Source organism: Hyposmocoma kahamanoa, unplaced genomic scaffold, assembly GCF_003589595.1.
Source record: "Hyposmocoma kahamanoa isolate Upper Pololo Valley unplaced genomic scaffold, ASM358959v1 88, whole genome shotgun sequence".
Lineage (NCBI taxonomy): Eukaryota > Metazoa > Arthropoda > Insecta > Lepidoptera > Cosmopterigidae > Hyposmocoma > Hyposmocoma kahamanoa.
In genome coordinates this window covers 20352277-20364438 of record NW_020654466.1, presented here as the reverse complement: position 1 = coordinate 20364438, position 12162 = coordinate 20352277, and the positions used below count along the sequence as shown (strand labels likewise).

Here is a 12162-nt window from a genome sequence, read left to right as displayed (position 1 = left end):
ACGCGATTTAAATCCGGAAAAATAGTTTCATTTCCTAAGTACAGAGTATAACTTTTATTTCTTTGTATGAAATTTTATTACTCAATATCATACTCAATATCGTAGTAATCAGCAGCAAAATCGTAAAATGAACCGCTATCTCAACTGATTCAATTAAACAAATCGATTCATTTAATTAATTAATCGATTATGGTCGGGTCGGTGACTTGTTTGATTACTTTTCTTATAAAAACGACATATAGTTCACTACTTGTTTTATTATACTACATATGTGACTTTCTACTTTGTTTTATCGATCAAAATTGCACGTAAAATAACACTGCTTGATAACTAGTATTATTTTGAATAACTATTGTATGGGTAGTTAAATGAATTCTAAATTTTAGTATTTTGAAATAAAATTATCGAGTCACTTCATCTATATTCATTTCACTAGTACATCTGACCAGTTAGTATGTACCATTTTACGGGATGCGGGGAGAAATTTTGCCGGTTTCAATCAATCAGTCTCGTGTTTGGTTTTGACTGTGTTTTATATATAGAATACCTAGGTTTCCGCTATTGTTACACATAGGAAATGGCATGTATTTTTTCGGATCTAAATTGCGCATATTTGTTTTTCAAACAAACCAACGTTTCGAGCGCTATACAGGTCTCATGGTCAGTGGTGACTGAGACGGTAAAACCATCAGCCATTTATACTTTTATTTTTTTAATCTTCCTATCATATCGATGGCATGCACTTTAATGCTTGCCATCGTTTCGCCAATCGGCGAAATATAAATGATTGCTTTGAAGTTCCGAAAATGTCTACAGGGTATCAGGTTGAACTACAAATATTTAAATATAGATTATCCGAACATTTAAAAAGAATCGCCCCTGAACATAAGAAAAAAAAATGTCGTGCCACTTTACAAATATTAACGCACTCTTTGTTTGGGCTACTCTATGACACACACAACAGAACAGCTGAGCGGTAGGAAATTGAACTCCCGCGTGTCAAGCCTTCCTACTAAAACAGTACTATTAAAAATAATTCAATTTTCCCTTTATTCAAAGCGTGCGTAGAGGCCGGTAAGGGTAGCGGGCACTCGCTGCATGTTCGATCTTGCGCAAAATGTTAGAAATAGTATTTTCCTTACAGAAAAATATTTTAAAATAAGGTAGTGTTTTTTTTACATGTTCGGTATGGGTATCAGCTACACATTTACCTCTAAATATTTATCTCGTTCAACCTGTCACCCTGTATACTATTCATATTAAAAGACCTGATTGGTTCACATCTTTGTCCCGTGTCCCGTAGGCCAAGAAGATCTTTCTATTGGCAGTCCAGCAGTAGCACTTAGTAATGCTTACTTAGATTTCAAAATCGCTAGTTCACCCATGTAGCGGTCATTTAGTTACCACGCTTCGTAGAGCAAATGAATACATACCTTCAATTCACTGCGTTTAATACTACACGCAAAATAGGCGCTTTGACGTCGAGCTGCGGACACTAGCCCGTTACACCAAGTACCATATTAGCACTTGCATAGTTTTGTTTAAAGTGAATTGAAGACATGGTATGTCTGGCTCTCTCTCTTTTAACAAAATTAACACTTTCTTCACGACAGATGGTGGTTGTTGTAAAAAAAACATTTTGTTGTCGGTGTTATCGTGTTTTCTAATATACTGATTTGTGTTCTCGGCTTTATATTGTGTAAATTATTGTCTGTCTTTCTGAAGACTGAGTAAAATGACATTTGTAGGGTTGCCAGTTTTTATAAAATTTTAAATAGTTATGTAGTTGTTGTCGATAGTTTTATCGATAGATTGTGAAAGAAGATATAATTTTGCCAAAAATGACTGAATGGTGAATGTTACGACGTTCTAATGATTACTAAGTGCGTTATTGCCATCTTTATTCTTATTTTGACAATTGGCCTACTAGTATCGAGATCAATTTTTATTGATTACACATTTTAATAAGAATAGCCGGATTTAATTGTCTATATTGAATTAAAATTAAAAACTGTGAAATATGTCTCCTCTTTGCATTTTTCATAAACATAGCTCTAAATATAGTGTATGTATGTATGAACTTACAAAAATTGACAATTCAAATGAACTTGTGCTTGGTAATTGGATAAATAATGAGTCGAGCATGATCCAAATGACACAAGTTTGACTATTCATTCCATAAGCGTGACCAATATTCAGTCGATAGAATATTTATCGACTGCAATCACTAGCTGGTCTCAAGCGGGCAACACTTTTGCACAATGAACTGTCATTTTACTCCGTTTTCAAAAAAGACTGTATTCAATTACTAAACACTTCCATAATAAGTTTATAGTATTTATGTGATGAAAATATGTGTAATGTATTAGCCTTATTTATTGAAAATAAAAATTTAATATGTATGTAAGTATACTGGGTTATTTTTAAACCTGGCAGATCTATATTACTAACATATAAATAAACAACTACTTTTGATCCATGATTTTTTACAAAACATAATAAAGAAGGATGGCGAAAGCTGAACCAAAATCAACGAAGTGCCGTTCATGGACTTTGCTAGTATAATTTTACGTTTTAGTTTATGTCTGATTATTAATATATTTTTAGAAGTAGGGAATAAAGAAATTGCGAAACAATGTATTTTAGAATAGATGCAAAAACACAACGCAATTGATTCAGTTCGACCATAGATTAGGTAAAGTTTTTGTGCGTGCGTTTCATTTTAAGCATGATTGAATGTTTACCTACCTAAAGTATTGGTTATTCAAATAATCGATTAAACAATAATGACATAAAGTAAAAAATAAAACACGATGTGACAAAAATGTTAGTAGACAATATTTAAATGAGAGATACGAAAGTTAGCAAAGGAACGTTTTGACAAGAGGCCTGTTGCCAATGTCAATGTCACTTTGAGATTGAGAACAGTGTGACCATTTGTGGCAGATTTCTGCCATTTGGGCAGATTTAATTTTCATTCATTTTCATTGCGACAGAACATGTTAACGCTGTATTAATGTGGCAGAGTTTGGCAGATTTAGGAACATTCAGCAAGTTCTTTATTATTTTTAGGAACAAATTGAAAACTTGTTGTTTTCTGCTACTACGAACAAACATCTAAAGCGAAATACAGGATAATGTTATAAACATAACCTGTATCAAGTTTATAACCCCTTGCTTGTACAGGCTGTACTCAATTATCTTTTTTTATGCTTTGATAATGAATCACAAGTATAGATAGATCTCTTTAATGCATGTCGTTAAAAACACTGGGTCACAAAATACACGGGATGTCGCCATCCTTCTTTACCAGAATTAAACTTTTAACGTTTTGTTGTACTGTCTGACATTTTTTAGATCTGTATTTGATAAAATAAGTTCAAATGTGCAAGCGTTCTCCGCGACGACTACCACCCCCATCCCGTACAGAGTTACTACCGTTTAGAGCGATCTATTTAAAATATATTTATTTTTGTATGAAAATAAACTCTGATGAATTTATTGAAAGTCGTGGAACAAAAGTTGTTGTTTATGATGTTATAGTCTATTTCACATAGGATGGGTACGTGATATTTCCAATTTTTACACTACACGCATACTATTTTTAAGTATCTGTCAACCAACTTACAAAAAGAATTAGTAAATTTGTTACAATGTACCAAAAAACAATATTTATTGCTGTTGTAATTTTAAGTAAAAATTACGGTATATTAAGTACATAGACAATGACAGAAATAAATTTAAAAAATAAATTACCCCAACTACTTGATGCGTAAAACAGAATATTTATCCATAGAGATTTACACCATAGAATCGATAAATCGAATCGGTTATTAAGTATCTAGCGTCAGTGCATACACCTTGTGTGGGGGTAGATTTTTCTTTTGTTTTGAAATTTGCGTGATATTTAAGAGTAATTGTTCAAATTTAGTTTCGTTGCAGTGATTTTGTGCGTTGTAAAGGTGACCGTTTTTGTTTGGTTGTTGTTTATTTTTATTTGTTGTGTAGTTTTTTCGTAACTTAATAATTTAATCCTTTTTATTTTGTTTATTATTTGTTCTTAAATAATTATTACTTTATTTATACATTTATTACTATATTATTTATACAATTATCTGTAAATTGATTCTCTCTTCGTTACAAATTATCTCGATAAGATATGTAAATCGATTTTTTTTTTCGTTCGATTTTACTTCACACATGTCTAGAAACTTCAAATCTCAAACGTCACACTACTAGAGATGGGTCGTCGACGCGTTTTACGTTAACGAAACGCAACCGTCCATCGTCGACAATCAACTAGTCGGTCAACTAGTTAAATTTGTCGACTAGTCGATCATTCAACTTAAGTTGATTTTCGTTCGTAAGACGAGTTTAACTGAATCAACTAAAGTAGCTTTTGAGAATATGAACTATAGTTTTGGAAATTAATTCATTTCCAATGTTTAACATGAGCGCGGCTATCGACGCTTTTAACATACTGCAATAGAGTTTAATTCCGATAGATTCAAGGACATTTGTATATTGAATGCACTACTGCAATAATAAATAGCATAACAGACTTATCTTACTTCATCGCACATATTCAAACATCAACTTACACGTACAGAATTTAAAGTTCAAAATAATTTTTCTGTGTAATTCTATGTATAATTCGACTAAGTCCGCACGTCGCCTCGTGACGCAGAGCGTTGATTAACGCGTGGACTCTCCGTTTAACCGTCTACGAATTCTACTAGTTAACCGAAGAACGGTAGACCGTAGAAACGTCGATTGGACGTGAACAGTTGATTCGACTAGTTCGTCCATTCAACGCCCGTCTCTACACACTACCCATGCTATGTGAAATGAAGTAATGTAGTCCTGTGAGGTTGTTATTATTTTACAAATAACCCTGTGTATCCTATTACCTATTCAACTACCATATCCTACTTCATCCAAATTCCGTACCTTTTCCATAACCGTTAACTCTGTTTCCCTAATCTTTTGATTGGGTAAATGCGAAGGCGAAGCTTTTTATATCATAAAAATATATTGTAATGTTATAATACTGTCTACTAGTTTCGTCTTTTAAAAATTTAACTAATTCTTTTATATACGTACTTCAAGGCTGAGATTTATAAAATATGCTTTAACTTGGACTAAGCAAAAATGGCGAGCTAAGCAAGATTTTCGTATTTAACAAACGAACTTTTGTACATAAGAAAAATTTAGCACGCCATTTTTGCTTAATCCGAATCAAACTTCGTTTTATAAATCTCAGCCAAAATGTTTTTGTACAAGATGTATTTTAATTTTGGAATATGTAATCGACGTTTAATTTTATTTCGAAAAATTAAACATCCACTAGCCCCCCCTAAAACACCTGCCCCCCACTTAATCAACAGCTATCACCCGGGAGAGAAGAACACGAAGCCGAAATGGATGGTCCAGGTGCGTCACAAAGCGCAGACTGTGAGCCCACGCCGCCGCCGTTGCAACGACGGGGGTCCGCGGCCAACTTGTTCCCCCCTGGGGAACCCCATCATCATCTGCCGCCACGGCCGCACCATTACCCGAGGCTAAGTCCTTTATCTAGAAATACAAGGTGAGACGAGACGTTAAATGTTGACTTGTAACGGCGGACATTTTTGCATTATCTCTGAAGTCGTAGTTACCCTACGTCTTTACGAAAATAAAGTAAGAAAAAAATACAAACGCAGTTGTACTGAAATTTAATGGAAAATAATTTGTGGTGTTATTATCATTTTGATACAGATGCTGGCTTAAGAGTCCATACAACCTCAAATGGCTTTGGTTAATTCCGCATAACTTTGAAAGAGATAGATAGAAAATTCTTTGTTGTTAGCACCACATACATATAGAGATTACAGGTCAAAAATAAAACACATTAGCAGTGCAACAATTGGCGGTCTTATCGCTTACAGCGATTTCTTCCAGACAACCTTAGGATGGAGAGAGACTAAACATGAATAAAAGCGGGGTGCTAGATATAAACATTTATACATTACATATAGAAATTATTAAACAACACATGTACATACATACAATATAATATAATAACATGCAGCTACATAATATATTCCTACATATAAAATACTTAGGATACATGTTCAGCTTAGCAACATAGATTGCTATATATAATATACGGTGTAAAAACACTATTCCTAAAAATTTTCATGACAGACAAAAAACACAAACTTGCCTCGAAATTTTACAAGAAAACAGCTGTATTCAATATGTACTTTACATATTATACCAATGATTTAATTTTATATCGATTTAAATGGGATCAATACTGAGGTCCCCTCTTTTCAACAAACAGTAAAATCATCAAAATCTACTACTTATTTTCTACAAATTTAAATGGGACCATTACCGAGATACCCACTTTCCGACAAAAAAGAATCGTCAAAATCGGTTCATAAATGCCGGAGTTATCTACATACTAAAAAAAAGTGGAACTGAGAACCTCCTCCTTTTTTTTGAAGTCGGGTAAAATGTTTCTTCTGCGGTAAGCCGGCAGATCACCAGTTTCGAAAAGCTTGGGACCGATTGTGTTTATAAATTCATACACCTGTATAATGATTATGTCACGAATGCAAAACAAAATACATTTGACACAGTTTAATTCACAAAGGAAATAGGCGAGACGTATGGAACAAAAATGATAAGATTACATGTTATACAGGTACTAATATAGATTTATGTAAATAAAATAATGTTATAGGTAAGTTTAAAAATTTAGAACGCTTAGAGCGTTTGCGCACTACATCGATCTCCGTCCGACATCCGTCCGAAACAATTACTTTCAAATAAGTAATATTCGACAAAATTAAAAGACAAGTATCCAGTATGAAGCTTCATTCGCATCACGCGTCTTTTCATTTGGTCAAGTATTGCTTATTTGGCAGTAATTGTTTCGGACGGATGTCGGACGGAGATCGAGAGTAGACCCCCAGTTCCGAATCCGAGAAATGACGATCCGAAATGTCACAAGTGTCCGAAGTGTCATTTTATCTCTAGTTGTACTAGCGATATTCGTATTTTCTAGGATTAAAATCGGACTTAGTGTACAAGCTATATCCGAGTGGGTCCGAGTTTTCTAAATTTGGATAGTCTCCCATATATTTGGAATTTTCGCGACAGAATCGTTTGAAGCTGCGATTATCTGTCGTCACATTTTTATCGTGACGCTTTATTTATCGTCGGACGACTGTCGTTCTAGCTCTTTCCATCGACACAATGATCTGTCGTCGGGAACGGCAGTTAATCGTGTTGTACTATATGTGAACAACTTCATTTAAATATACAAGCGAAAACTGCAATCTGTCATCACGACATAATGGGAACGCGCCCTAAGGTTTCATACCTGGAATAAAGTTATACAAATTTTACTTCAATAAATACACATCTAATAGATAACAAATTTAAAAAAAAACATGAAAGTAACTTTAGGTCGATAATCTAACTTCAGCCACGGCGGTCCAACGACGGGGTACCGGGTGGTAATGGAGCCGCTGCGCTACGACCCAGGGTCGAATGGAGGCGCGCGGCCCTCGCCCACCACGCAGCAACGAATCAAGGCGCTTGGAGTGCCCACACCGCTTGCCGTCAGCAGTCCAGTCAGGAGGTACGACAAAACGACTCTCTGGCCCTACAACAGTGCCACACTAACAAATAGTAGATTACTGGTAGATTCATATCATGCAAGTGATATTTGGCGTTGAGCGAAGTACACTGTATTTCTTACATCGTGGCATCGTTGCTGTAGTTAGACCGTTACAACTAGACCGCGTCTTAGACCCATATCCTGCGGTTGCTCTTTATAAAGATAAACCTCTAGTGTTTCTTACTCATTCTTCTCGTGTAATTTGCTTACTTATGAAATAAGGGTTATTTGAGTTCGATGTTATGAATATCAAGAGTCCAATTAAAGTGAAGGATTTTTTCTTTGTATAGTTCGATGTTTGTGTCAATAATGAATAATGTATTGGCCCAAAGACCGTGCAGTTGCCACTAGCTAACTTAAAACAAACAAAAAAACTCTTTTAAAACGTAATACTGTCTATGGTCATTTTAAAAATACTATTTTGGCCACAGAACAATAAATACAGCAATAATGATAGTCACACTTGTAATATTATTGTTACTTATAATGTTCAATTTTCTGTTTATCGTAATTATTTTTTTTGTTACAAGAAACGGAAGTAGACCTTGTACCGCTGCAATATGGTAGCTTCTTTATTGGCGAAATAAATAAAAATAAAGCAATTAAAGAAGTCGTCGTTCAGCTATTAGCTGCTAGAGGGTTGCACATTGATTAAAATATCAATAAAATCAAAACGTCGTAACTTACAACAATAGGAATTGATGATACTGAACTATGCCAACAGGATAAAGTTTAAATTATATAACAAATTTTAAATTCAAATTCACAATATCACACGCGAAATTGCCGACGCTTCGGCAGATATGTGTGAAAGAATGGTGGAAAATCGGCTCTAAAGAATTGAACGCTGCAAACGTGCTCATGGTGGTCATATGAACGAGATCGAATTCGTATCAATCGATCAAATTGCACCTGGAATAAATTTCAGTTCGATATCTTAATTGCTCTGTGTTTTATTGACATTGTTATGTCCTTATTGAAAAACCCAATAGATTTTTGGGACTTTTTCCGGGTTTAATATCTATTTTTTTTTCAATACTTTTCAAATGCCTTATTGGGCCTTAGTTAGAGGCGCGTAATACGACACATCGACCTTGCAGACATTTTTTTAAACTCATTGGAAAGAAATAAGTGTATCGCCAGCGTAATAGATCGCCATTTATACCTTCCAGCCAATATCGCTTGAATGATTATATAGTCTTAATACTTTGGTCTTATTATACACATCTGGAAGTCCTAAAGGATATCAAGATATCATATCAAGGATATCAAGGTGAACCCGGTACGTTTCTCTTATAATGTGAAGTCTTGAGTCAACGAAGCGTAATGAAAGGAAGGGGGATACATCTTCAGAATTGAAAGGTCATCGTTAAAATTGCTGTGGCAATCGGTACGTTTCTTGGACCGATCTTATAGTATATTGTTGCTGCAATTATGTAAGAGACCTTCAAGTATATAAGGTATGTATCGGGCTCCATCTATCAGATTTACAAAGTGAGTTCCGAGACCTAAGTATGAGGTTTTTTACTAAACGTCTCTTAGAGTCATGTATTCAACGAATAGTGTCAAATTCTTGTGATACTTTTAATGTTTTCACATCAATATCTTTCATTTATTATTAGTAATAATAAAACTCTCCTACGGGGTATTTATGATGATGGCGTTAAAACTTAAAGGGCTTACTGAGGACTTCATATCTAACAGCTTTTGTTTTACGACTTTTGTAAATTCGCTATTTAAAAAATGTCTTTTCGTTCAACCCCAAACTGCCAATAGATGGCGTGGTCAGTTGATTAAATCAAGCAAGCGTTTTTCTGTATTATCCTGTATAAAATATGTACGATTTTGTACATACTGTACAAACTGTGTGTGTTTACTCTATAACACAAAACGTGATATTTATCGATAGTTTGTTTGAGATATCTTTGGTGTTTAACTAGATGGCCACATATTATATAAATATTATTCACAAATATAAATAATTACTCACAAAGAAATCCCGGGAAATAAAGTTTCGTATAAGAAGAATTTATTTGTACAAATTAACAAAAGTCGTCGTGCAAGAGTTGTTCGTTTTATATTACAGACACCATGTATAACCGTCAATTGTTAACATTGAATGAAAAAAAAAGTTCTCTCTAGACCCGCTTGTCAACACTTAAACGTAACCACACATACTTACTATGGTTATTTATGTGTATTTGGTAAATGTTGAGTGTCTCAACCTTTACACTGTGTGTTTAAATGTTGTTAGATCGAAATTGTACCCAAATAAGGATAATTGGCGATGTGTTAAGAGAAGAACGAAATTTTCCATAAAACTTATAGGTATTTATAATTTCCCATTGTCATGGCCTGTTCCCATCACATTAATAATGAGGTGAGACTAGTTAGCAGAGAATGTTGAATCAGACACTGGAGATCCTAAAAAAAGTAGCGAAAAATCTTCTAAACTTTCTTCGAATAATTATAACTTTACATTAACCCGTCACGCGTTCTAAAGACACGCGGTATCTTTAACGAAGTTTAGTATATTTTTTTAAATTTATTTTAAAAATGGTGGATGTAAACACAGCTGCGCGTTACACCGTGTTGCTCTAGTACACGTGATGGGTTAAATCATGTACCGGGCAAAGATAAATAAAGATGATATAAAAGTGGTTTTTAACTTCAGGATTTAATGACCATTTTCCCCTAGCAAGTCTCACAATAAAAAAACTAAATCCCTCCTCCTTCACTGAAAATGCATCGCTTCTATGTTTTAATTTTCTAAATGGAGTGTTAGACATTTTGATTTGCATGTACAATGGTTTGCCTATCACCAGTTTGCGGTGACATTTTGTTTGGGGTCACTAATTTTGTGTCAGAATTATGTCATTGGTGTCTTTACGATCGTCACTGTTTGTTCTCATTGTTCTTATACGTTTATGACGTGTGAAATAAATAATCTAAAAAGAAGATATTATTATATGATTCAATCAAATATCCGGCACGAAGGACCAAGGGTAAACAAATATGTGATAATCGTTTTTCTGGAGGTGTTTGGTTGCTCTGTACAAATATAAAAACATGCCGGATACTAACTCAAAACTCAACAGTGGATATTTAATAATATGACTTAGAATTAGAAGACGAAAGTCTATTATTGAAAGGCAAACATCTCTTCAGTGTGTCCTGCAATCACCCTATCCATGAATGCTATGTCCTAGATAAGGAGTTACAGTACGATTACAAAATTAACCCATTTTTATATCTTTTATCACAATTTACGATACAAAAAAACTACACGAAAACGTCTCATCATCGTAAAATCTAACTTACCTATTACTTAAATAGAGGTGTTTTTTATTGACAAAAATAATCAAAATTTTGTAATTGTATTGTGCATAACAAAACAAAAAAAAAACAATAAAGTGTACCGTTTACCGCTTATCACGCGGCAGGTGGACCTAACGCATAGAGCCGACGTGTCGACGGTAACTCGTTACATTCTGTTTGGTTTGTGTGTTCTTGCCTCTTTCTAAAACACCGGAGATACACTTCCACTTAATGGGTCAGAAAGAGACGAAGATATGTCATAGAATAAGATAGTAACGTCTAACAAGTTGGATACGGACTCTTGGCATTTTGTGATTGTTTTAATATACCAAATTATTCAATTGACAACACGACAATATATAAATATCAAAAGTCAATCTTAGCGTTCAGTCCCAAGTTGTTAGTTATTAGTTGTTATTTTGCATATCTGTGTCCCTTTCCGGTAGACTGATTTCAGAACCGCGTTTTCCCACGCCCGGAATGTAGTCCTAGAAGCCAACGACGGTCTATAGTGTGACAATTCAAATAATAGTTGAATTTAAAAATCCTTTACTTGATCCCGCGCCGGTGCCAATTCACATCGGTCAGTGTAATGAAATAATACTGCACTTGCACACGCGTCGGCACTGCATTTCTTTAACGTCGGCCGATGTAATGTAAACATACAAGCACCCGCACCGGCGCCGTGATTCATCCACATTTATCGACATAATGAAATAATAGTATTTATTGGGTGCTTAGGTTTTCACGATTGCTACATATAGGAAATGAAACTATTTTTTCGGATCTAAATCGCGTAAATTGTTGTTTTTTTTTTTCCAAACAAATTAACGTCTCGGGCCCTTTACAACAAGCTTGCATGGTAGGCCCGTCTAGACCGTTACTAAGACGCACTAGCTGCTCACGAGACAGACGTCCCGGATACATGCAACCGGGGCAGACAAACATGTCCGTTTCTGCAGCTAACCACAAACCCCAGCGAGTCCATACCCAAGTCCGGCTCCGCCAGAGACGCCCGCAAAGGCGTATCACTGGCGGTGGGCTTGGCCCGCATGCCCGCTGTAACCTGGTCTCGCCGTCGAGCCCGTAGTCTCTCCGGAAAACCCTATCTCTCGGGTCAGTAGATAGATCGGGACACACCGGGACAGTTGCTTCAGTTCTACCAAGCACAA

At 35.1% G+C, this 12162-nt stretch overlaps 1 protein-coding gene across 1 annotated transcript in view; it reads left to right on the top strand.

Annotated features, from left to right (window-relative positions):
• Positions 1-12162, top strand: part of LOC113235662 (palmitoyltransferase ZDHHC5) — a 41732-nt gene that overhangs the window by 21675 nt on the left and 7895 nt on the right. The window contains exons 7-8 of the mRNA XM_026471490.1: positions 5388-5587; positions 7478-7633. Of these exons, the coding sequence (XP_026327275.1) occupies positions 5388-5587; positions 7478-7633 (356 nt within the window). The remainder of the gene's footprint in view (positions 1-5387; positions 5588-7477; positions 7634-12162) is intronic.